The 26302-nt window shown below is 49.0% G+C and overlaps 1 protein-coding gene across 1 annotated transcript; it reads right to left on the minus strand.

Annotated features, from left to right (window-relative positions):
• Nucleotides 1-257: 257 nt before the first annotated feature.
• LOC135287696 (uncharacterized) lies at nucleotides 258-14104 on the minus strand. Its single transcript, XM_064400920.1, has 7 exons — nucleotides 14000-14104; nucleotides 11514-11552; nucleotides 9971-10273; nucleotides 7149-7448; nucleotides 2960-3286; nucleotides 2112-2231; nucleotides 258-688 (listed from the first exon to the last, which is right to left on the minus strand). Exons 1-7 carry the CDS (start codon nucleotides 14028-14030, stop codon nucleotides 609-611), a joined length of 1200 nt encoding a protein of 399 aa, XP_064256990.1. The 5' UTR covers nucleotides 14031-14104; the 3' UTR covers nucleotides 258-608.
• Between the last annotated feature and the right edge of the window lie 12198 nt (nucleotides 14105-26302).

Raw genomic sequence — 26302 nt, forward strand, 5'->3', positions numbered from 1 at the left:
CCTTAATCCACACTAAACCCCCAAAACCCCTGCAAGAATTCTCTCATGCCCTTAATTTGCATCTCATTTGCATAAGAACACCTAAATGTCTCCCAAAACACTTCCAGGGACTCCCCACATCCCACATTAGCATCTCATTTGCATAAACACCCCCAATCCCCCAGCATCACTGCAGAGACCATCTTCAGCCCCTCATTAGCATCTCATTTGCCTAAACAGCCCCCAAATCCAAAAGGACCAATCAGGACACAGCACCATCGGATCCGCCAATCCCCATTGGCTGCCTTGGCCTGGCCCCACCCACTGCCGCCATTTTAGGGGCGGGGCCTCAGGCTCACTGGCCATATTGGGGGCGTGGCCTTTATTTTGTCAGCCATGTTGGGGGCGTGGCCTTTGAACTGTCGGCCATCTTGGGGGCGTGGTCTTGATGCCACTTTTGGGGCATGGCCTGCAAGTTGTCGGCCATCTTGGGGGCATGGTCTGTGAATTGTCAGCCATCTTGGGGGTGTGTTCTCTGCATCGTTTGGGGGCGTGGTCTGCGAGTTGTCGGCCATCTTGGGGGCATGGTCTGGGCGCAGCAGCGGCCATCTTGGTGGGCGTGGCCTGGCTCAGGCGGCCACCTCGAGGTCCCCCATGCGGAGGGTCCCGGTGTCGTCGCCGGGGCGCAGCCCCCGCCAGCGGGAGCGCCCTGGATCGGGGTGAAAATCCAACATTTTGGGCAAAAAAGATCCATTTTAGAGAAAAAATTAACATTTTCGGGGTTGGAAAAAGGATATGGCGGGAACTGAGGATTTTTGAGGTGAGAAAAGGAGATTTTGGGGTTAAATCAGGGATTTTTACAGTGGTTTGGAGACAAACTGAGACAGTTTTGGGGGAAATTACAAATTTGGAACAAAAGTGGTGATTTTGGGGGCAAAATCAGACTTTTTGAGGTAAAATGAGGAATTTTGGGGGCAAAAATCAAAGTTTTGGGCTCAAAATAGAGAATTCGGGGTAAAAATGGGGGATTTGAGGGGGAAAAAGGCAATTTTGGGGTGATTTGGTGCTAAAAATTGTGAGTGTGGGAGAGGGATGGTTCGGTTTGGCAGGAAAAAGGGAAATTCGGGGTGAAAAAAGGAATTTTGGGAGAATGTGGGATTTTGGGGGGGAAATGTGGGAATTTTGGGATCAAAATGGGTGATTTGGAGGCAGAAGGGCAAAGTTTGGGGAAAACCAGGAAATTTTAGCCAATAAATGAGAAATTTGGGGTAAGAAGAGCTCCATTTTGGGGTTCAAAGGGGCGTTTTAGGGCAAAATGGGGTTTTTTGTGAGAAGTTTTTGCAATTTTGGGGAATTTGTGAGGGAAATAGGCAGTTCTGGGAGAGAAGGGGAAAATCTGGAGTCAAAATGGGCACTTTGGGGCAAAACGGCCAATTTTGGGGCTAAAGGAGAAAATTGGAGGAGAAAATTGGGTAATTTTTGGGGGAAAATTTAATTTTGGACTAAAATGGGAAATTTGGGGTCAAAATGGGGAATTTGGTGTCCACATGGGGAATTTTGAGGGGAAAATGTTAATTTTTGGATAAAAATGAGGAAATTTGGGGTCAAAATGGGGCCAAAGTTGTCAAGTTGGAGTAAAAAATAGCTGATTTTGGGGTAAAATTGACAGATTTGGATTAGAATGGTGATTTCATGGAAATTTGGAATCAAAATGGGCAATTTGGGGGCAGAAGGGTCAATTTTTGAGCCAAAACTGGAGAAATTTGGGTCCAAATGGGCAATTTGGGATCCATTTTTTTGGTCAAAATGGGGAAATCTGCAGCAAAAGAGTCAATTCTGGAGTAAAATGTGGAAATTTGAGTAAAAATGACTCTTCAGGGACAAAAGGGTCTTTTTTGGACTAAATTGGGGAAATTTTTATTAAAATGGGAAATTTGGGGGCAATTTTGGGATTCAAGTGGGAAATTGAGGGTAAAAATGGCCAGATTTTGGACCAAAATAGAGCAATTTGGGTTAAAAATTGGTTATTTGGGGCAAAATTCTCTAATTTGGGTCTGACAAGGGAAATTTTGGGGTTAAAATGGGAGATTCGGGGACATTTTGGGGTCCAACTCCTCCCCTGCCCCACTCACCCCTCCTCCTCCGGCACAGCCAAGCAGCCAATAAGATCACCAGGAGCAGCAAGGCCACGCCCACAACGCCACCGATGACCAATGGGAGGAAGTCGAACTCCTCTGGGGGCGAGAAACCCCCTCAAAAAAAAAAAAAAAAAAAAGCTGGGTTAGGAAATACCCCAAAAACCCCAAAACTGACCCAAAATAAACCCTCGGTCAGCAAATACCCCAAAACCACCCCAAAAAACTAATGCCAGGGTCAGCAAATTCCCCAAAACCCCAAAACCACCCCAAAAAACACCAGAGTCAGCAAAAACCCCAAAAATCGCCCCCAAATAAACAACCACAGGGTCAGTGAATACCCAAAAAAGCGCAAAAACCACCCAAAAATAATCCCCGAGTCATCAAATACCCCAAAACCACCTCAAAACCCAAAAACCACCCCAAAAACGCCCCATGGTCATCAAAAAACCCCAAAACCAACCCCGTGGTCAATGGGTGTGGTCAGTGGGCGTGGTCGTTGGAGTGGGTGTGGCCTTTTTGATGGGCGTGGCCAATTTTGGTGTGGCCATTTGGGGGTGTGGTCATTTTGAGGGGTGTGGCCAGCTGGGCATGGTCATTGGAGTGGGTGTGGCCATTCTGATGGGTGTGGTCAGTGGGTGGGTGTGGCCTGTGGGTGAGTGGCCAATCAGAGGGATGTGGCCACTTAGGTGGGTGTGGCCAGTGGGGTGGGTGTGGTCAGTCAGGTGGGCGTGGCCATTATGTGGGCGGCGCCAAACTCAACTAAACCCAAGATGGCGCCTGTCCTTCCCCCGTTCCCCATTTCCCCAAATCCGCCACTTTTCCCCCCAAAACCCCCCACCTACCCCTGACCACAACAGCCACGCCCTGACTGGGCGGAGCCTCCAGCCAGGCCCCGCCCACCTCCTCCTCCAGCAGGCAGCTGAAATTCCCGGCCAATTCGGGGGAAATCCGCGGGAAGAGCAGCTCGGACCCGTCCCCGGTGACGTCACCGGTGACGTCACCAGTGACGTCATCGACGTCCCCGGGCGTCACCTCGGCGCCATCGCGGAAGAAGCGGAAGCGGCGCCGGAAGTCGCGGCGGGGCGCGGCGCAGGTCAGGCGCAGCCGGTGGCCCGCGGCCACCACGCCCGAGGGCGGCTCCACCGACAGCAGAGGCGCCGGGCACGGGTCTGGCAAGGGGGGGAAAAAAATTGGGGGGAAATCAGTGAAATCGGCGATTTCACAATTTGGGCTGGAAAAGGGTTAAAAATGGCACGGAAATGTAATGTTTTGGAGGTGGGAATGGAGAAGATGGAAAAGTCATCTGGTTTTATCCAAAATCCTGATTTTTGTTGGTCATTGGACACCATGGTCCTGGTTGGGTTGGATATGGATTGGGTTAAAAAGCACCAAAATTGGCCCAGAAATTCAATGTTTTGAATGTGGGAATGGAGAAGATGTAAAAGAATCATCTGGTTTTTCCCAAAATCCTGATTTTTTTTGGTCATTGGACACCATGATCCTGTTTGGGTTGGGCTTGGATTGGGTCAAAAAAGCCTAAAAATGGCCCCAAAATTCAGAGTTTTGGAAGTGAGAAAGGAGAAGATGGAGAAGATGGAGAAGAACCACCTGTTTTTTTCCCAAAATCCTGATTTTTGTTGGTTATAGGAGGGGCCACCATGATCCTGTTTAGGTTGGACCTGGATTGGGTTAAAAAGGACCAAAATTGGCTCAGAAATTCAATGTTTTGGAGGTGAGAATGGAGAAGATGGAGAAGGACCACCTGTTTTTTCTCAAAATCCTGATTTTTGTTGGTTATAGGAGGTGCCACCATGACCCTGCTTGGGTTGGACATGGATTGGGTCAAAAAGGACCAAAATTGGCCCAGAAATTCAATGTTTTGGAGGTGGGAATGGAGAAGATGGAGAAGAACAACCTGTTTTTTCCCAAAATCCTGATTTTTCTTGGTCGTAGGAGGTGCCACCATGACCCTGCTTGGGTTAGGCTTGGATTGGGTCAAAAAAGCCTAAAAATAGCCCCAAAATTCAATGTTTTGGATGGTTGGAGGGTGTGGAAATGGAGAAGATTAAGAATATGGAGAAGAACCATCTGGTTTTACCCAAAATCCTGATTTTTGTTGGTCGTTGGTCACCATGATCCTGTTTGGGTTGGGCTTGGATGGGGAGGAAAAAAGACAAAAATGGCCCCAAAATTCAGAGTTTTGGAAGTGAGAATGGAGAAGATGGAGAAGAACAACCTGTTTTTTCCTAAAATCCAGGTTTTTGTTGATTATAGGAAGTGCCATCATGACCCTGCTTTGGTTGGGCATCGATTGGGTCAAAAAAGCCTAAAAATGGCCCCAAAATTCAATGTTTTGGGTGGTTGGAGAAGGTGAAAATGGAGAAGATGGAGAAGAATCATCTGGTTTTTCCCAAAATCCTGATTTTTTGTTGGTCGTTGGTCAGCATGATCCTGGTTGGGTTGAGGTTGGATTGGGTCAAAAAGGACTAAAAATGGCCCCAAAATTCAGAGTTTTGGAAGTGAGAATGGAGAAGAAGGAGAGATGAAGAAGAACCACCTGTTTTTTCCCAAAATCCTGATTTTTGTTGGTTATAGGAGGTGCCACCATGACCCTGCTTTGGTTGGGCTTGGACTGGGCCAAAAAAGCCTAAAAATGGCCCCAAAATTCAATGTTTTGGGCGGTTGAAGGAGGTGGAAATGGAGACGATGGAGAAGAACCACACACTTTTTCCCCAAAATCCTGATTTTTGTTGGTCGTTGGTCAGCATGAGTCTGATTGGGTTGGGCTTGGATTTGGTCAAAAAGGACTAAAATGGCCCCAAAATTCAGCATTTTGAAAGTGAGAATGGAGAAGATGGAGAAGATGGAGAAGAACCACCTGGTTTTTCCCAAAATCCTGATTTTTGTTGGTTATAGGAGGTGCCACCATGACCCTGCTTTGGTTGGGCTTTGATTGGGTCAAAAAAGCCTAAAAATGGCCCAGAAATTCAATGTTTTAGAGGTGGGAATGGAGAAGATGGATAAAATCTCCCCAGTTTTTCCCAAAATCCCAAATTTGTTTGGCTGGAGGGTTTTCAGAATCCCCCAGATGGTCCTGGAAGTTCTACCACGATCCTGGTTGGGTTGAGGTTGGATTGGGTCAAAAAAGCCTAAAAATGGCCCCAAAAATACAGTGTTTGGGAGATGGGAATGGAGAATGTGGAGAAGATAGAGAAACCCAGTTTTTCCCAAAATTCTGATTTTGTGCTTGGAAGAGATTTCTCCATGATCTTGGTAGAGTTGGACTTAGATTGGGTCAAAAAAGCCTAAAAATGGCCCCAAAATTCAATATTTGGAGGTGGGGATGGAGAAGATGGAGAAGATGGAAAAGAACCACCTAGTTTTTCCCAAAATCCTGTTTTTTCTTGGCCATAGGAGGTGCCACCATGACCCTGCTTGTGTTGGGCTTGGATTGGGTCAAAAAGGCCTAAAAATGGCCAAAAATTCAAAGTGTTGGAGGTGGGAATGGAGAATATGGAGAAGAACATGCCAAAATCTCTTCAAAACCCAAATTTTTGTCATCTGGAGAATGTTGGGGACCACCCAGAGGTTCCTGGGGGTTCTACCATGAGTTTGGTTCGGTTGGATTTGGATTGGGTCAAAAAGGCCTAAAAATGGCCAAAAATTCAATGTTTTGGAAGTGGGAATGGAGAAGATGGAGATGATGGAGAAGAACCTCCCAATTTTTCCCAGAATTCTGATTTTTCATGACTTTAGGAAGTTGGGGACCACCTGGATTGTCGTGGAGATGCCACCAAGCTGGGGGAGATTCTGGGGTTGGGATTGGGTCAAAAAGGGCTAAAAGTGGCTCCTGGAAATCTCAGTATTTTGGAAAAAATGGAAAAAAATCCTTGAAATCCTTAATTTTGGACATTCAGGAGGAGATTTGGGGTCATGATCCAATCAAACCCAACCATGGCGCAACTAAACTCAACCACATCCAACCAAACCAAATCAAACCCAACCATGACTCAACCGAGACCCAACTGAACCCAACCATGGCCCAACCACATCCAGTCAAGGCTCAACCAAACCCAACCATGACCAAACCAAACCCAACCAAACTCAGCCACATCCAACCATGGCCCAACCAAACTCAACGAAACCCAACCTTGACCCAACCACATCCAACTGAACCCAACCACACCCAAACATGTCCAAACCAAACTCAGCCATGACCCAACTAAACCCAACCATGGCTGAATCAAACTCAACCAAACCCAACCAAACCAAATCAAACTCAACCTTGGCCCAACCCATCCCAACACAACCATGGCCCAACTTCTTCCAAACAAACTCAATCAAACCCAACCATGACCCAACCAAACTCAATCAGACCCAACGAAACTCAATCAAACCCAACCTTGACCCAACCAAACCCAATGAAACCCAACCAAACCCAACCAAACTCAACCAAACCCAACCACATCCAACCACACTGAACAAAACCAAATCAAACCCAACCATGACCCAACCAGACCCAACCCAATCCAACCAAACTCAACAACATCCAAACACAGCCCAACCGAACCCAACCATGGCCCAACCAAACAAAATCAAACTCAACCTTGGCCCAACCCAACCCAACCCAACCATGACCCAACTACTTCCAAACAAACTCAATAAAACCCAACCATGACCCAACCATACCCAACCAAACTCAACCAAGCTTCAACCAAACCCAACCATGGCTCAACAAAACCCAACCACATCCAACCATGGCTAAACCAAACCCGAATGAACTCAACCAAACCCAAACATGGCCCAACCACATCCAACCAAACCCAATCAAACCCAAACGTGACTCAATCACATCCAACCAAACCCAACCATGGCCCAACCACACCCAACTAAACTCAACCACATCCAACTATGGCCCAACCAAACCCAACCAACCTTGGCACTCCCATTTTGCCGTATCCTCATCCTTCCCCAAACCCAACCCTGAGGCGCCTCCATGCCCCAAAATCGAGGATTTATCCCCAAAATCACCTTTGACGACCACCTGGACGGCGTCGCTGGGGTAGGACGCGATCCAACGCCCCTCGGTCATCTCCTCGTAGCGGCAGCTGAAGTTCCCGGTCCGGTTCTGGTCGCTCCTCTCCACCCGCAGCCGGGCGCCGCCGGCTCCGGAACCTTCCGGGATCCAGTCCGTGACCTCGAGCTCCTCCTGGAAGAACCCAAACCTGCGCGCGGCGGCGCTGGGCGGTGCCACGCAGAAGAAGACAAGGGGCTGCCCTTCCACGGTGACGCTGGAGGGCATCACCGTCAGGTTGGGTTGGGTTGGGCGGTCTGGTGGGAGGAGAGGACCCAAAGTCAACGTTGGACCTCAACAGGGACAGATTTTGGGGTAAAAATGCCCCTGTTGGACCAAAATTCAACATTTTTGTTAATGGAGATGGATTTTGGGGTAAAAATGCCCAATTGGACACAAAGGTCAATGTTGGATCTCAACAGGGAAAGATTTTGCGATAAAAACGCCCCTGTTGGACCAAAACCCAACATTTTTGTCAACAGAGACAAATTTGGTGCAAAAACACCCAATTGGGGGGAAAAGTCAAGGCTGGACTAAATAGGGAAAAATTTTGGGATAAAAACGCCCCTGTTGGACCAAAACCCAACATTTTTGTCGATGGAGATGAATTTTGGGGTAAAAATGCCCAGTTGGACACAAAAATCAATGTTGGACCTCAACAGGGACAAATTTTGGGGTAAAAAAGCCCCCGTTGGACCAAAACCCAACATTTTTGGTCAACAGGGACGAATTTTGGGGTAAAAACCCCCAATTGGGTGGAAAAGTCAAGGTTGGACCTCAATGGGGACAAATTTTGTGATAAAAATGCCAAGTTGGGTGGAAAAGTTGATGTTGGACCTCAATAGGAGCAAATTTTGGGATAAAAGCGCCCCCATCAGACCAAAACCCAACATTTTTGTAAATGGAGAAGAATTTTGGGGTAAAAATGCCCAATTGGACACAAAAGTCAATGTTGGACCTCAACAGGGACAAATTTTGGAGTAAAAACGCCCCTGTTGGACCAAAACCCAACATTTTTGTCAATTGGGATGAATTTTGACACAAAAATGCCCCTGTTGGACCAAACCCAAACATTTTTATCAACGGGGACAAATTTTGGGATAAAAACATCCAGTTGGACACAAAAGTCAACATTGGAACCTCAATGAGGATGGATTTTGGGGTAAAAAAGCCCCTGTTGGACCAAACCCCAACATTTTGGTCAATGGGGACAAATTTTGGGGTAAAAACATCCAACTGGGTGGAAAAGTCAAGGTTGGAACTCAACGGGGATGAATTTTGGGATAAAAACACCATCTTTGGTGGAAAAGTCAATATTGGGTGGAAAAGTCAACATTGGACCTCAGAGGGGACAAATTTTGGGGTAAAAAAGCCCCCGTTCGACCAAAACCCAACATTTTTGGTCAACAGGGACGAATTTTGGGGTAAAAACCCCCAATTGGGTGGAAAAGTCAAGGCTGGACCTCAATGGGGACAAATTTTGGGATAAAAATGCCAAGTTGGGTGGAAAAGTTGATGTTGGACCTCCACAGGAACAAATTTTGGGTTAAAAGTGCCCCCATCAGACCAAAACCCAACATTTTTGTTAATGGAGATGAATTTTGGGGTAAAAATGCCCAATTGGAAACAAAAGTCAATGTTGGACCTCAACACAGAAAGATTTTGGGCTAAAAACGCCCCTGTTGGACCAAAACGCGACATTTTTGTCAACAGAGAAAAATTTTGGGATAAAAATGCCAAGTTGGGTGGAAAATTGAAGTTGGACCTCAATGAAACAAATTTTGTGATAAAAATGCCAAGTTGGGTGGAAATGTTGAAGTTGGACCTCAACAGGAACAAATTTTGTGATAAAAGGGCCCCCATCAGACCAAAACCCAACATTTTAGTCAACAGGAATGAATTTTGGGGTAAAAATGTCCAGTTGAGTGGAAAAGTCAAGCTTGGATCTCAGTGGGGATGGATTTTGGGATAAAAATTCCCCTGTAGGACCAAAACCCAACATTTTTGTTAATGGGGATGAATTTTGGGGTAAAAATGCCCAATTGGACACAAAAGTCAATGTTGGATCTCAACAGGAACAAATTTTGGGACAAAAGTGCCCCATTCAGACCAAAACCCAACATTTTTGTTAATGGAGCTGAATTTTGGGGTAAAAATGCCCAATTGGACACAAAAATTAATGTTGGACCTCAGCAGGGAAAGATTTGGGATAAAAATGCTCCTCTTGGACCAAAACCCAACATTTTTGTTAATGGAGATGAATTTTGGGGTAAAAAATGTCCAATTGAGTGGAAAAGTGAAGGCTGGACCTCACTGGGGATGGATTTTGGGATAAAAATGCCCCTGTTGGACCAAACCCCAACATTTTGGTCAATGGGGACAAATTTTGGGGTAAAAACATCCAACTGGGTGGAAAAGTCAAGGTTGGAACTCAACAGGGATGAATTTTGGGATAAAAACACCATCTTTGGTGGAAAAGTCAACATTGGGTGGAAAAGTCAACATTGGACCTCAGAGGGGACAAATTTTGGGGTAAAAAAGCCCCCGTTGGACCAAAACCCAACATTTCTGTCAACAGGGATGAATTTTGCGATAAAAACGCCCAATCGGGCACAAAAGTCAAGGCTGGGCCTCCATGGGGGCCGAATTTTGGGCTAAAAACCCGCAATTGAGTAGAAAACTCAACATGAGGTAGAAAAGCCAACACTGGAGCTCTACGGGAACGAATTTTGGGCTAAAAACCCCAAAGACCCCAACTCTGGGAGGTGTCACCCCAAACCTTGGACGTTGATGTGCACGGCCCGGCTGGCCGGCGAGTAGAGTTTGTCGCGGCCGCGCCGGAGGACGCTGTAGGAGCAGGAGTGGAAGCCGCCGTCGCGGGGGCCGGCGATGATGATGGTGTGGACGAAGGCCCGCTTGGACGTCAGGACGTCCATGGCCCAGCCGGAGGTGCTGGTGAAGCGGAAGCCTTGGACGCGGTCGGAGCCGGCCGGCGCGGCGCAGGCGATGGACACGGAGTCGCCGATGAGGAACCGCGTCTTGGGCGGCGTCACCGTGATGTTGGGGGCGGGGGGAGCGAGGTCTGGGGAGAAAAAAGCCAAAAAATGGCCGAAAATTCCGTGTTTTGGAGGTGGGGAATGGAGAAGATGGAGAAGGAGGAGAAGATGGAGAAGGAGATCAAAATTTTCCCAAAATCCTGATTTTTGTTGGCCAGGGGAGGTGTCACCATGACCCTGCTTGGATTTGGCTCAGATTGGGTCAAAAAGGCCCAAAAATGACGCAAAAAAATCAATTTTTTGGAGATGGGAATGCAGAAGATGGAGAGGAACCACACATTTTTTTTCCCAAAATCCTGATGTTTTTGGTTGGAAGAGGTCCCACCATGACCCTGCTTGGGTTGGGGTCAGATTGGGTCAAAAAAGCCTAAAGATGGTCCCAAAAATGGATATTTTTGTCATTGGAAGAGGTGAAGATGGAGAAGATGGAGAAGAACCACCAAGTTTTTCCCAAAATCCTGATTTTTTTTTTGTTTGGAAGAGGATTCTTTGTGACCCTGCATGAGTTGGGCTTGGGTTGGATCAAAAAATGCCAAAAAATGGCCAAAAAATTCCAACTTTTGGAGGTGGAGATGCAGAACCACCCAGTTTTTCCCAAAATCCTGATTTTTATTGGTTGGAAGAGGTTCCACCATGACCCTGCTTGGGTTGGATCAAAATTCCTAAAAATGGTCCCAAAAATTGATATTTTTGAGACTGAATGATGGAGATGGAGAAGATGGACAAGAAGCTCCCAGTTTTTACCAAAATCCCATTTTTTTTCCCAAAATCCTGGGGGGTTTTTTTGGATGGAGGAGGTTCCTCCATGACCCTCTTTGGGTTGGGCTTGGATTTGTCCAAAAATGCCCCAAAATGGCCCAAAAAATCAGAGTTTTGGAGGTAGGAATGGAGAAGATGGAGAAGAACCACCCAGTTTTTCCCAAAATCCTGATTTTTTTGCAGCCTGAGAATGATTTTAGGTGCCACCAAACCAGGCCTAAAAATGGCCCTAAAAAAGCCAAAAATGACCCAAAATTCAATTTTGGTGGGGTTGGACCAGGTGGAGATGGAGAAGATGAGGAAGAACCCCCTAATTTTTCCCAAAATCCTATTTTTTCCCACAAAATTCTGATTATTTTTTGGATGGAGGAGGTTCCACCATGACCCTGATGTGGGTCCAAAAAAGGCCAAATATGGCCCCAAATTTTTTTTTTTTTGAGGTGAAAATGGAGAAGAACCACCCAGTTTTGCCCAAAATTCTGATTTTTGTTGGGAATTTTTTGTTACCTGATGGCGTCGCCAGCGGGAAAAGGATTGGGAGAGTGGCTGGAAAAAAGGGAAAAATGGGAAAATTAAAGGAAATAAGGGGAAAAATTGAAAGAAAACGGAAAATGTGGAGAAAAATTGGGGTAAAAATGGGGAAAATGGAGAAGAAAAAATTGGGAAACAAAAGGAAATTTAAAATTATTTGTTAATTAATAATTAGGGGAAATGAAAAGAAATTTAAAATAAAAATAATTTTCAAATACAAAGGAAATTAAAATAGTATTTTTAAAAAGAGATTGTCAAATAAAAAGGAAATTAAAATAATATTTTTAAAAAGAGGTTTAAATTTTTTTAAAAATAAAAATAAAGGGAAAAATTTGGACTATAAAAATATTTAAAATATTTATTAATTAATAATTAGGGAGAAATTAAATAAAAGGAAAATTGAAAAGAAATTTAAAATAAAAATTATTTTTGAATAAAAAGGGAATAAAAAGAGATTTTTAAAAGACAATGAAAAATAAAATGAAAAAAATAAAAGGAATTTTAAAATATTTTTAATTAATAATTAGAGAGAAATGAAAGGAAAAAGAAAAAGGAAAATTGGAAGGAAATTAAAAACTAAAAAAATTTTGTAATAAAAAGAGAATTTTTAAAAAATAAAAAATAAAGGAAAAAATAAAAGGAAAAATTAGGAATACAAAGAAAATAAACAAATTATTATTTTTAATTAATAATTAGGGGGAAGAATGGAAACTAAAAATTAAAATAATTTTGAAATAAAAAATGGGCTGGGGAGGAAGAGGAGGAGGAGTTGGGATGAAGAGCACTGAAATAGGAGAAAAAATGAGGAAATTGGGAAAACGGAGATGGAGGAGGGGGAAGATGAGCCCAGAAATGGGGAAAAAAATGGAAATTTGGGGAAAAAATGGAAATTTGGGGAAAATGAGCTGGAGAGGAAGAGGAGGAGGAAGAGGAGGAGGAAGAGGAGGAGGAGCTGGGATGAAGGGCATGAAAATGGGGGGGAAATGAGGAAATTGGAAAAAATGGGATGGAGGAAGAGGAGGAGGAAGAGTTGGGAAAATGGGGATGGAAATTGGGGAAAATGGGAAAAAATGGGGAAAATGGGGTGAAGGAGGAGGAGGAGGGAGAGGAGGAAGAGTTGGGATGAAGGGTATGAAAATGGGGGGAAAAAGTGAAAAATTGTGAAAAGAAAGGGAGAGAGGAGGAAGAGGAGGAGTTGGGAAAATGGACACAAAAATGGGGGGAAAAGGGTAAAATTGGGAAAAATGGAGAGGAGGAGGAGCTGGGATGAAGGGCAGGAAATGGGGAAAAAGGGGGAAAATTGGGAAAAAAAGAGAGAGGAGGAAGAGGAGGAGGAGGGGTTGGGATGAAGGGGGTGGAAATTGGGGTGAAATGGGAAAATTTGGGGAAAATGGGAGAGAGGAGGAAGAGGAGTTGGAATTGAGGGAGGGAAAATGGGGAAAAAAAGGGAAAAATTGAGGAAAGAAATTCACAGAGGAGAAAGGAGGAGGAGGAGGAAGAGGAGGAAGAGGAGGAAGAGGAGGAGCTGGGAAAACAAACCCAGAAATGGGGGAAAAAAGGAAAATTTGAGGAAAATGGTCTGTGGAGGAAGAGGAGGAGCTGGGATGAAGGCCAGGAAATGGGGAAAATGGGAAAATTCGGGGAAAATGGGAGAGAGGAGGAAGAGGAGGAAGAGCAGGTGGAAAAATGGGCACAAAAATGAGGGGGGAAAGGGAAAATTGAGGGAAAAAGGGATAGAAGAAAAAGAGGAAGAGGAGGAAGAGGAAAAGTTGAGATAATGGGGATGGAAATTGGGGGGAAATGGGAAAAATGCGGAAAATGGGGGAAAATTGGGAAAAATGGGGGAAAATTGGGAAAAATTGGGAAAAATTGGGAAAAATGGGGAAAAATTGGGAAAATGGGAGAGAGGAGGAAGAGGAGGAGGAAGTGGAGGAGGAGTAGGGATGAAGGGCATGAAAAAGAGGGGAAAATGGAAAAATTGGGGGAAAATGGGCATGGAAGAGGAGGAAGAGGAGGCCAGAAATGGGGGGAAAAAAGGAAATTTGGGGAAAATGGGCTGGGGATGAAGAGGAGGAGGAGCTGGGATGAAGGGCAGGAAATGGGGGGGAAAGGAAAATTGAAGGAAAATGGGGAGGAGGAAGAAGAGGAAGAAGAGTTGGGATAATGGGGATGAAAACTGGAGGAAAATGGGAAAAAATTGGGGAAAATGAAGTGGAAGAGGAAGAGGAGTTGGGATGAAGAGCATGGAAGTGGGGGGCAAAAAGGGCAAAATGGGAAAAAAAATCACAGAGGAGAAAAGAGGAAGAGGAGGAGGAAAAGGAGCCCAGAAATGGGGGGAAAAATGGAAATTTTGGAAAAACGGGATGGGGAGGAAGAGGAGGAGGAGATGGGATGAAGGGCAGGAAATGAGGGAAAAAGGGAAAATTTGGGGAAAAGCCGAGGCTGAGGAAGAGGAGGCTCACCGAGGAGCGGGATGAAGCTCGGCTGCGCCATGGCCCTGTCCCTCCCTGTCCCCCCCCGTCCCGTCCTTGTCACTGTCCCCTTCCTGTCCCCTCCCCGTTCCTCTCCCTGTCCCCCGCGTCCCCACTTGGTCACTGTCCCCTCCCTGTCCCTGTCCCTGTCCCCTCCCTGTCACTGTCATTGTCCCCATCACTGTCCCCTCCCTGTCCCTGTCCCCTCCCTGTCCCTGTCCTCCCCGATCCCTCCCTGCCCCTGTCACTGTCACCAGCCCCTCCCCGTCCCCTCCTTGTCCCTGTCACTGTCCCCTCCTCTCCCTGTCCCCCTCCCTGTCCCTGTCGCTGTCCCTGTCCTTGTCCCCTTCCCGTCCTTATCACTGTCCCCTCCCTGTTCCTGTCCCTGTCCTTGTCCCCGTCCCCATATCACTGTCCCCTTCCTGTCCCCTTCCTCTCCCTGTCCCTGTCCACCCCCGTCCCCTCTTTGTCACTGTCCCCTCCCTGTCCCTGTGCCACTCTGTCCCCTCCCTGTCACTGTCACTGTCCCCATCACTGTCCCCTCCCTGTCACTGTCATTGTCCCCATCACTGTCCCCTCCCTGTCCCTGACCCCTGTCCCTGTCCCCTCCCTGTCCCCTCCCTGTCCCCATCACTGTCCCCTCCCTGTCACTGTCCCTGTCCCCTCCCTGTCCCCCCCCGTCCCAGTCCCTGTCCCCAGAGTGGCGCCGTCCCCTCCCCCCGTGTCCCCAAACTGGCGGGAAAAGGGGAAGCGGCCCCAAATCCGCGCGGGGATTGCGACACCCCGGTGACGTCACCGCCGGAGGGGCGGCGGGGGTGGCATTGCGACATTTGGGGACATTCCGGGCGCGGGGGGAGGGGGGAGATTGGGGTGGCACCGAGGGGGTGACAGCAGGGAGGTGACACCGAGGTGAGGGTGGCACTGAGGAGGTGACACCGAGGTCAGGGTGGCAACCAGGTTGGTGACACTGAGGAGGTGACACAAAGGTGAGAGTGGCACTAAGGTTGGTGACACTGAGGAGGTGACAGCGAGGAGGTGACACCAAGGTAAGGGTGGCACTGAGGAGGTGACACTGAGGAGGTGACACCGAGGTGAAGGTGGCACCAGGGTTGGTGACACAAAGGTGAGAGTGGCACTAGGGTTGGTGACACTGAGGAGGTGACAGCGAGGAGGTGACAGTGAGGTAAGGGTGGCACTGAGGTTGGTGACACTGAGGGGAAGGTGGCACCAAGGTTAGGGTGGCACTGAGGAGGTGACACTGAGGAGGTGACATTGAGGTGAGGGTGGCAGCACTGAGGTTGGTGACACTGAGGTGAGGGTGGCACCAGGGTTAGTGACACTGAAGTGGCACCAAGGTGAGGGTGACACTGAGGAGGTGACAATGAGGAGGTGACACCGAAGAGGTGACACTGAGGTGAGGGTGACAATGAGGTTGGTGACACTGAGGTGACACTGAGGTGAGAGTGGCACCGAGGTTGGTGACACGGAGGTGAGGGTGGCACCTGGGTCGGTGACACTGAGGTGACAGTGGCACAAAGGTTGGTGGCACCAAGGTGAGGATGGCACCGAGGTTGGTGACACTGAGGAGATGACACCGAGGTGAGGGTGGCACTGAGGATGTGACAATGAGGAGGTGACACCGAAGAGGTGACACTGAGGTAAGGGTGGCACTGAGGAGGTGACACTGAGGAGGTGACACCGAGGTGAAGGTGGCACCAGGGTTGGTGACACAAAGGTGAGAGTGGCACCGCGGTTGGTGACACTGAGGGGACGGTGGCACCAAGGTTAGGGTGGCACTGAGGTTGGTGACACTGAGGTGACACCGAGGTGAGGGTGACACTGAGGAGGTGACACAAAGGTGAGGGTGACACCAGGGTCGGTGACACTGAGGTGACACAAAGGTGAGGGTGACACCAGGGTCGGTGACACTGAGGTGAAGGTGACACAAAGCTTAGAGTGCCACTAACGAAGGTGGCACCAAGGAGGGGGTGACACCAGAGTTGGTGACGCTGAGCAGGTGACACCAAGGCGAGAGTGGCTCTGGTGAAGGTGGCACCAGGGAGAAGGTGACACTGAGGTGAGGGTGGCACCAGGGTTGGTGACACTGAGGAGGTGACACTGAGGTGAGGGTGGCACCAGGGTTGGTGACACTGAGGGGAAGGTGACACCAGAGTCGGTGACGCTGAGCAGGTGACACCGAGGCGAGAGTGGCCCTGGTGAAGGTGGCACCACGGAGAAGGTGACACTGAGGTGAGGGTGGCACCAGGGTTGGTGACACTGAGGAGGTGACACTGAGGTGAGGGTGGCACCAGGGTTGGTGACACTGAGGAGGTGACACTGAGGTGAGGGTGGCACCAAGGACGAGGTGACACCAAGGAGGGGTGACTCCTCCAGGCTTTGACAATCCCGTGATGTCACCTTCCACGTGGACCTTCTCTCCTCGGTGCCTCCTTTTCCAACCCTTGGAAATCCATGGATTCGGCGTCTCGGAATCTCTGAGGTCGAGAAGACCCCGAGAATGTCAGAAATTCTTTTTTCCCAGCCTGAAGAAGGAGTCGGAATCCCTCGGCTCTCTTCCCAAGGTTGTTTATTGTCTCTCATCTCTTCCATTCCGTCCCTGACCCGCCCAGGTCTCTCTGGCAGTCGGTTCGTGTCACTCTTCTCACCATTGATGTCACGCCAACATTTTACACCAACAACCCCGTGTCCTTTATTTACAATAATTTCTTGTTCCTACCACCCATGTTGGACAGTCCGTGTCCACTCCAAACCAATCCCAAAGTGCCGATATCACACTCAAGATGGAGGCCGGGAAGAAGAAGGAGGAAGGACGAGGCACGCCCAAATCCCTCCATCTTGATTTCTGAATATCCATCCTAAAACCCCCAAAATTCCACTTTTTCACCCTGGGACAAACCGACCGTCGTTCTGCTCAAACTCTCGTGGTTTGTCCTTTATTTACAATAATTTTGTAATTCCTACCACCCATGTTGGACAGTCCGTGTCCACTCCCAACCAATCCCAAAGCGCCGGCATCCCACAGAAGATGGAGGTGATGAAGAAGAAGAAGGAGGAAGGACGCGGCACGCCCAAATCCCTCCATCTTGATTTCTGAACATCCATCCTAAAAACCCCAAAATTCCGCTTTTTCACCCTGGTAAAAACCAACCATCATTCTGCTCAAACTCTCGTGGTTTGTCCTTTATTTACAATAATTTTGTAATTCCTACCACCCATGTTGGACAGTCCGTGTCCACTCCCAACCAATCCCAACGTGCCGGCATCGCACAGAAGATGGAGGTGATGAAGAAGAAGAAGGAGGAAGGATGCGGCACGCCCAAATCCCTCCATCTTGATTTCTGAACCCCCATCCTAAAAACCCCAAAATTCCGCTTTTTCACCCTGTGACAAACCGACCGTCATTCTGCTCAAACTCTCGTAGCCTGTCCTTTATTTACAATAATTTTTTTGTTCCTACCACCCATGTTGGACAGTCCGTGTCCACTCCAAACCAATCCCAACGTGCCGATATCACACTCAAGATGGAGGTGATGAAGAAGAAAGAGGAAGGACGAGGCACGCCCAAATCCCTCCATCCTGCCTCCTGAATATCCATCCTAAAAACCCCAAAATTCCGCTTTTTCACCCTGGGACAAACCGACCGTCGTCCTGCTCAAACTCTCGTGGTTTGTACGGCTTCACACAAAGCCGGTGGTTTGTTCCGTGGGCTGAAACCTCTGCCCATGGGGTTGGGGTCTTCTCGTGGATTTTGGGGTCTCCTCGTGGATTTTGGGGTCTCCTCGTGGGGTTTGGGGTCTTCTCATGGATTTTGGGGTCTCCTCGTGGGGTTTGGGGTCTCCACTGCAGTTCTGGGCTTCCCTTGTGCCTTTTTGGGGTCTCTTTGTGGTTTTTTGGGGCCTCCTTGGGGTTTTTGGGGTCTCCTTGGAGTTTTTTGGTGTCTCTTGGTGGTTTTGGGGTCTCCTGGTGGGTTTTTGGGGTCACTGATGGGGTTATGGCATCTCCTGGTGGGGTTTTGGGGTTTCTTGTTGGTTTTTTGGGGTCTCCTGGTGGTTTTTTTTGGGTCTCCTTGTGGTTTTTGGGGTCTCTTGGCATTTTTTGGTATCTCTTGGTGATTTTTGGGGTCTCCTGGTGGGGTTTTGGGGTCACTGATGGGGTTATGACATCTCCTGGTGGATTTTGGGGTTTCTTCTTGGTTTTTTGGGGTCTCTTGGTGGTTTTTGGGGTCTCCTTGGGGCTTTTGGGGTCTCCTGATAGGATTTTGGGGTTTCTTGTTGGTTTTTTGGTGTCTCTTGGGGTTTTTGGGGTCTCAGGGTGTTTTTGGGGTCACTGATGGGGTTATGGCATCTCCTGGTGGGGTTTTGAGGTTTCTTGTGGGGTTTTTGGTGTCTCTTGGCGGTTTTTGGGGTCTCTTTGGGGTTTTTGGGGTCTCCTTGCGGTTTTTGGGGTCTCCTTGCGGTTTTTGGGGTCTCCTGGTGGTTTTGGGGTCTCCTGGTGGTTTTGGGGTCTCCTGGAGGGGTTTTGGGGTCACTGATGGGGTTGTGGCATCTCCTGGTGGGGTTTCTTCTTGGTTTATTGGGGTTTCTTGTTGGTTTTTTGGGGTCTCCTTGGGGTTTTTGGGATCTCTTTGTGATTTTTGGGGTCTCCTGGTGAGATTTTGGGATCTTCTTGGGGTTTTTGGGGTCTCCTTGGGGTTTCTGGAGTCTCTTGGTGGTTTTGGGGTCTCTTGGGGTTTTTTTGGGATCTCTTGGTGTTTTTGGGGTCTCCTGGTGGTTTTTGGGGTCTCCTGGTGGCTCTTTGGGGTTCTCTCCAGGGTTTTGGGGTCTCGTGCTTTCTGTGGGGTCTTCTCCAGGTTCCAATGGCTCTGGCCCTGGGTTTGGGGTCTCCTCATGGGGTTTGGGGTCTCCTCGTGGGGTTTGGGGTCTCCACTGCAGTTCTGGGCTTCCCTTGTGCCTTTTTGGGGGCTCCCCGAGGGTTTTTGGGGTCTCCTTGGTGGTTTTTTGGGATCTCTTGGTGGTTTTTTTTGTGGTCTCTTCGTGGTTTTTCGGGTCTCCTGGTGGGACGTTTGGGATCTCCTTGGGGTTTTTGGAGTCTCCTGGTGGGATTTTGGGGTTTCTTGTTGATTTTTTGGGATCTCTTGGTGATTTTTGGGGTCTCCTTGGGGTTTTTTGGGGTCTCCTGGTGGTTTTTGGGGTCTCTTGGTGGGTTTTGGGGTCTCTTGGTGGGTTTTGGGGTCTCCTGGCGATTTTTGGGATCTCTTGGTGATTTTTGGGGTCTCCTGGTGGGGTTTTGGGGTCACTGATGGGGTTATGGCATCTCCTGGTGGGGTTTTGAGGTTTCTTGGTGGTTTTTGGGGTCTCTTGGTGGTTTTTGGGGTCTCCTTGGGGTTCTTTCATTTCTCTTGTTGGTTTTTGGGGTCTCCTGGAGGCGTTTTGGGGTCTCTTGTTGGTTTCTTGGGGTCTCTTGGCGGTTTTTGGGGTCTCCTGGTGGTTTTTGGGGTTTCCTGGTGGGGTTTTGGGATCTTCTGGTGTTTTTTGGGGTCTCCTTGAGGGTTTTGTGGGATCTCCTTGGGGTTTTTGGGGTCTCTTAGTGGGGTTTTGGGGGTCTCCTTGGGGTTTTTGGGGTCTCTTGGTGGTTTTGGGATCTCCTTGGGGTTTTTGGGATCTCCTTGGGGTTTTTGGGGTCTCCTGGGGGTTTTTGGGGTCTCTTGGTGGTTTTGGGGTCTCCTGGAGGGGTTTTGGGGTCACTGATGGGGTTATGGCATCTCCTGGTGGGGTTTTGGGGTTTCTTGTTGGTTTTTTGGGGTCTCTTGGTGGTTTTTTGGGGTCTCCTTGGGGTTTTTTGGGGTCTCCTTGGGGTTTTGTGGGATCTCCTTGGGGGTTTTGGGGTCTCTTGGTGGTTTTTGGGGTCTCCTTGGGGTTTTTGGGGTCTCCTCGTGGTTTCTGGGGTTTCCTTGGGGTTTTTTTGGGATCTCTTTGGGGTTTTTTAGGGTCTCCTGGTGGTTTTGGTGTCTCAGGGTGTTTTTGGGGTCACTGATGGGGTTATGGCATCTCCTGGTGGGGTTTTGAGGTTTCTTGTGGGGTTTTTGGTGTCTCTTTGTGGTTTTTGAGGTCTCCTTGGGGTTTTTGGGGTCTCCTGGAGGGGTTTTGGGGTCACTGATGGGGTTATGGCATCTCCTGGTGGGGTTTTGGGGTTTCTTCTTGGTTTTTTGGGGTCTCTTGGCATTTTTGGGGGTTCCTCTTGTGGTTGTTTGGGATCTCCTTGGAGTTTTTTGGGATCTCCTGGTGGATTTTTAGGGTCTCCTGGTGGGGTTTTGGGGTCTCTTGGCGATTTTTGGGGTCTCTTGGTGGTTTTTTGGGGTCTCCTTGGGGTTTTTTGGGGTCTCCTTGGGGTTTTGGGGTCTCTTGGTGATTTTTGGGGTCTCTTGGTGGCTCTTTGGGGTTCTCTCCAGGGTTTTGGGGTTTTCTGGTGGGGTTTTGGTGTCTCTTGGCGGTTTTTGGGGTCTCTTTGGGGTTTTTGGGGTCTCCTTGCGGTTTTTGGGGTCTCCTGGTGGTTTTGGGGTCTCCTGGAGGGGTTTTGGGGTCACTGATGGGGTTGTGGCATCTCCTGGTGGGGTTTCTTCTTGGTTTTTTGGGGTTTCTTGTTGGTTTTTTGGGGTCTCCTTGGGGTTTTTAGGATCTCCTTGGGGTTTTTGGGGTCTCCGGGGGTTTTTGGGATCTCCTTGTTGGTTTTTGGGGTCTCGTGGTGGGGTTTTTGGGGTCTCCTGGTGGTTTTTGGGGTCTCCTGGTGGCTCTTTGGGGTTCTCTCCAGGGTTTTGGGGTCTCGTGCTTTCTGTGGGGTCTTCTCCAGGTTCCAATGGCTCTGGCCCTGTGCTTGGGGTCTCCTCGTGGGGTTTGGGGTCTCCTCGTGGGGTTTGGGGTCTCCTCGTGGGGTTTGTGGGGTCTCCACTGCAGTTCTGGGCTTCCCTTGTGCCTTTTTGGGGGCTCCCCGAGGGTTTTTGGGGTCTCCTTGGTGGTTTTTTGGGATCTCTTGGTGGGTTTTTTTGTGGTCTCTTCGTGGTTTTTGAGGTCTCCTGGTGGGACGTTTGGGATCTCCTTGGGGTTTTTGGAGTCTCCTGGTGGGATTTTGGGGTTTCTTGTTGGTTTTTGGGGGTTTCTTGTTGGTTTTTTGGGGTCTCCTGGTGGTTTTTTGGGGTCTCCTGGTGGTTTTGGGGGTCTCCTTGGGGTTTTGGGGTCTCTTGGTGGTTTTTGGGATCCCTTGGTGGTTTTTGGGGTCTCCTGGTGGGATTTTGGGGTCTCCTGGTGTTTTTTTGGGGTCTCCTGGGGGTTTTTGGGGTCTCCTGGTGGTTTTGGGGTCTCCTGGTGGTTTTGGGGGTCTCCTGGTGGGATTTTGGGGTCTCCTGGTGTTTTTTTGGGGTCTCCTGGGGGTTTTTGGGGTCTCCTGGTGGTTTTGGGGTCTCCTGGAGGGGTTTTGGGGTCACTGATGGGGTTATGGCATCTCCTGGGGGTGTTTCTTCTTGGTTTTTTGGGGTTTCTTGTTGGTTTTTTGGGGTCTCCTTGGGCTTTTTGGGGTCTCCTCGTGGTTTTGGGGTCTCTTGGGGTTTTTTTGGGATCTCTTGGTGGTTTTGGGGTCTTCTTGTGGGGTTTTTGGGGTCTCCTGGTGGCTCTTTGGGGTTCTCTCCAGGGTTTTGGGGTCTCGTGCTTTCTGTGGGGTCTTCTCCAGATTCCAATGGCTCTGCCCCTGTGTTTGGGGTCTCCTCGTGGATTTGGGGGTCTCCTCGTGGGGTTTGGGGTCTCCTGCTGGATTTTGGGGTCTCCTCATGGGGTTTGGGGTCTCCTCCTGGATTTTGGGGTCTCCTCGTGGGGTTTGTGGGGTCTCCACTGCAGTTCTGGGCTTCCCTTGTGCCTTTTTGGGGGCTCCCCGAGGGGTTTTGGGGTCTCCTTGGTGGTTTTTTGGGATCTCTTGGTGGTTTTTGTTGTGGTCTCTTCGTGGTTTTTTGAGGTCTCCTGGTGGGACGTTTGGGGTCTCCTTGGGGTTTTTGGAGTCTCCTGGTGGGATTTTGGGGTTTCTTGTTGGTTTTTGGGGGTTTCTTGTTGGTTTTTTGGGGTCTCCTGGTGGTTTTTGGGGTCTCCTTGGGGTTTTGGGGGTCTCCTTGGGGTTTTGGGGATCTCCTTGGGGTTTTTGGGGTCTTCTTCGGGTTTTTGGGGTCTCCTTGGGGTTTTTGGGATCTCCTGGTGGTTTTGGGGGTCTCCTTGGGGTTTTGGGGATCTCCTTGGGTTTTTTGGGGTCTCCTTGGGGTTTTTTGGGATCTCCTGGTGGTTTTTGGGGTCTCCTGGTGGGGTTTTTGGGATCTCCTTGGGGTTTTTGGGATCCGCTGGTGGTTTTTGGGGTCTCCTGGCGGCTCTTTGGGGTTCTCTCCAGGGTTTTGGGGTCTCGTGCTTTCTGTGGGGTCTTCTCCAGGTTCCAATGGCTCTGGCCCTGGGTTTGGGGTCTCCTCGTGGGGTTTGGGGTCTCCTCGTGGGGTTTGGGGTCTCCACTGCAGTTCTGGGCTTCCCTTGTGCCTTTTTGGGGGCTCCCCGAGGGTTTTTGGGGTCTCCTTGGTGGTTTTTTGGGATCTCTTGGTGGTTTTTTTGGTGGTCTCTTCGTGGTTTTTGAGGTCTCCTGGTGGGACGTTTGGGATCTCCTTGGGGTTTTTGGAGTCTCCTGGTGGGATTTTGGGGTTTCTTGTTGGTTTTTTGGGGTCTCCTGGGGGTTTTTGGGGTCTCCTGGTGGTTTTGGGGTCTCCTTGGGGTTTTGGGGATCTCCTTGGGGTTTTTGGGGTCTCCTTGGGGTTTTTGGGGTCTCCTGGTGGTTTTGGGGGTCTCCTTGGGGTTTTGGGGGTCTCCTTGGGGTTTTTGGGATCTCCTTGGGGTCTTTTGGGGTCTCTTGGTGGTTTTTTGGGATCTCTTGGTGGTTTTTTTTGTGGTCTCTTCGTGGTTTTTTGAGGTCTCCTGGTGGGACGTTTGGGATCTCCTTGGGGTTTTTGGAGTCTCCTGGTGGGGTTTTGGGGTTTCTTGTTGGTTTTTGGGGGTTTCTTGTTGGTTTTTTGGAGTCTCCTGGTGGTTTTTGGGGTCTCCTTGGGGTTTTTGGGGTCTCCTTGGGGGTTTTGGGGTCTCCTGGTGGTTTTTGGGGTCTCTTGGTGGTTTTGGGGTCTCCTGGAGGGGTTTTGGGGTCACTGATGGGGTTATGGCATCTCCTGGTGGGGTTTTGGGGTTTCTTGTTGGTTTTTTGGGGTCTCTTGGCATTTTTGGGGGTTCCTCTTGTGGTTGTTTGGGATCTCCTTGCAGTTTTTAGGGATCTCCTGGTGGATTTTTAGGGTCTCCTGGTGGGGTTTTGGGGTCTCTTGGCGATTTTTGGGGTCTCCTGGTGGTTTTTTGGGGTCTCCTTGGGGTTTTGGGGTCTCTTGGTGATTTTTGGGGTCTCTTGGTGGCTCTTTGGGGTTTTCTCCAGGGTTTTGGGGATCTCTTGTTGGTTTTTGGGGTCTCCTTGGGGTTTTTGGTGTCTCTTGGTGGTTTTGGGGTCTCTTGGGGTTTTTTTGGGATCTCTTGGTGGTTTTGGGGTCTCCTGGTGGTTTTTGGGGTCTCCTGGTGGCTCTTTGGGGTTCTCTCCAGGGTTTTGGGGTCTCGTGCTTTCTGTGGGGTCTTCTCCAGGTTCCAATGGCTCTGGCCCTGTGCTTGGGGTCTCCTCGTGGGGTTTGGGGTCTTCTCGTGGATTTTGGGGTCTCCTCGTGGGGTTTGGGGTCTCCACTGCAGTTCTGGGCTTCCCTTGTGCCTTTTTGGGGGCTCCCCGAGGGTTTTTGGGGTCTCCTTGGTGGTTTTTTGGGATCTCTTGGTGGTTTTTTTTTGTGGTCTCTTCGTGGTTTTTCGGGTCTCCTGGTGGGACGTTTGGGATCTCCTTGGGGTTTTTGGAGTCTCCTGGTGGGGTTTTGGGGTTTCTTGTTGGTTTTTGGGGGTTTCTTGTTGGTTTTTTTGGGGTCTCCTGGTGGTTTTTGGGGTCTCCTTGGGGGTTTTGGGGTCTCCTTGGGGTTTTTGGGGTCTCCTTGGAGTTTTTGGGGTCTCTTGGTGGTTTTTGGGGTCTCCTTGGGGGTTTTGGGGTCTCTTGGTGATTTTGGTGTCTCCTGGCGATTTTTGGGATCTCTTGGTGATTTTTGGGGTCTCCTGGAGGGGTTTTGGGGTCACTGATGGGGTTATGGCATCTCCTGGTGGGGTTTTGGGGTTTCTTCTTGGTTTTTTGGGGTCTCTTGGTGGTTTTGGGGTCACCGATGGGGTTATGGCATCTCCTGGTGGGGTTTTGGGGTTTCTTCTTGGTTTTTTGGGGTCTCTTGGTGGTTTTTGGGGTCTCCTTGGGGTTCTTTCATTTCTCTTGTTGTTTTTTGGGGTCTCCTGGAGGCGTTTTGGGGTCTCTTGTTGGTTTCTTGGGGTCTCTTGGTAGTTTTTGGGGTCTCCTGGTGGATTTTGGGGTCTCCTGATGGTTTTTGGGGTTTCCTTGTAGTTTTTGGGGTCTCTTGGCATTTTTTTGGGATCTCCTTGGGGTTTTTGGGGTCTCCTTGTGGGGTTTTGGGATCTCCTGGTGTTTTTTGGGGTCTCCTTGAGGGTTTTGTGGGATCTCCTTGGGGTTTTTGGGGTCTCCTCATGGTTTTTGGGGTCTCCTCGGGGTTTTTGGGATCTCTTTGGGGTTTTTTAGGGTCTCCTGGTGGTTTTGGGGTCTCAGGGTGTTTTTGGGGTCACTGATGGGGTTATGGCATCTCCTGGTGGGGTTTTGAGGTTTCTTGGTGGTTTTTGGGGTCCCCTGGTGATTTTTGGGGTCTCCTGGTGGCTCTTTGGGGTTTTCTCCAGGGTTTTGGGGTCTCCTGGAGGGGTTTTGGTGTCTCTTGACGGTTTTTGGGATCTCCTTGGGGTTTTGGGGGTTTCCAAGTGGTTTTTAGGAACTCCTTGGGGTTTTTGGGGTCTCCTGGTGGTTTTTGGGGTCTGTTGGTGGTTTTGGGGTCTCCTGGAGGGGTTTTGGGGTCACTGATGGGGTTATGGCATCTCCTGGTGGGGTTTTGGGGTTTCTTGTTGGTTTTTTGGGGTCTCTTGGCATTTTTTTGGGGTCTCCTTGGGATTTTGGGATCTCCTTGGGAGTTTTGGGTTCTTCTTCTCTTTTTGTGGGGTTCTCCCAAGGATTTTTTGGGTTCCCTCAATGTTTTTTGGGATGTCCTGATGACTTTTGGGGTTTCCTTGCATTTTGGGGTCTTCTCCTGGGATTTTGGGGTTTTTTGGAGTCTCCTCAAGATTTTTTGGGGTTTTTTGGGTTCTTCTTGTGGGAATTTTTGGGTCTTTTCGTGGTTTTACTTCCCCCCACCATTTTGGGGTCTCTTCACGAGGTTTTGGGGTCTCCTCGAGGTTTTGTGGGGTCTCCACGCAGATTTTGGGGTTTTCTTGGGTTTTGGGGTTCCCGTGTGATTTTATGGGGTCTCCTCAAGGTTTTGGGGTCTCCTTGTGACTTTTGGGGTCTTCTCCTGATTTTGTGGGTCCTATCGAGTTTTTTGGGGTTTTCTTTTCCTTAACGTTTTTAGGATCTCGTGATTTTTGGGGATTTCTTTGGGATTTTGGGATCTCCTCCTGGGTTTTGGGGTCTTCTTCTTCTTTTTGGGTTCTTGTTGTGATTTTGGGGTCTCCTCAATATTTTTTGGGTTTTTGGATTTTTCTTGTGGGGTTTTTGAAACTTTTTGTGGTTTTACTTCATTGCCGACGATTTTGGGGTCTCTTCAGGAGCTTTTGGGGTTTTTTGGGGTCTCCTCAAGGTTTTGGGGTCTCCTTGGGAGTTTTGGGTTCTTCTCAAGTTTTTTGGGGTCTCCTCAAGTTTTTTGGGGTCTTCTTGTGGGGTTTTTGGATCTTTTTAGGAATTTACTTGTTTCCCCACCATTTTGGGGTCTCTTCATGAATTTTATGGGTTCTCCTCCTGATTTTTTGGGGTTTCTTTGGGATTTTGGGGTTTCTTTGGGATTTTGGGGTTTCTTTGGGATTTTTGGGTCCTCTCCTCATTTTTTTTTTCCTCTTTGGGATTTTGGGGTTTCTTTGGGATTTTGGGGGTTTTTGGGGGTTTTTGGGTCCTCTCCTCACATTTTTGCTCTTTCTTTGAGATTTTGGGGTTTCTTTGGGATTTTTGGGTCCTCTCCTCATTTTTTTTCCTCTTTGTTTGGGATTTTTGGGTTTCTTTGGGATTTTGGGTTTTTTGGGGATTTTGGGGTTTCTTTGG

The sequence above is a fragment of the Passer domesticus genome, chromosome 30 (genome assembly GCF_036417665.1).
Source record: "Passer domesticus isolate bPasDom1 chromosome 30, bPasDom1.hap1, whole genome shotgun sequence".
In the NCBI taxonomy this organism is placed as follows: domain Eukaryota; kingdom Metazoa; phylum Chordata; class Aves; order Passeriformes; family Passeridae; genus Passer; species Passer domesticus.

Bases quoted from the DNA above. Each gene is read 5' to 3' on its own strand.
- LOC135287696 (XM_064400920.1), bottom strand. From the start codon at position 14,030: ATGGCGCAGCCGAGCTTCATCCCGCTCCTCG. The intron at 11,553-13,999 runs GTGAGCCTCCTC...CCTTTTTTCCAG, and splicing joins GAGCTTCATCCCGCTCCTCG to CCACTCTCCCAATCCTTTTC. The intron at 689-2,111 runs GTGAGTGGGGCA...ACCCCGATCCAG, and splicing joins GCTGTGCCGGAGGAGGAGGG to GGCGCTCCCGCTGGCGGGGG.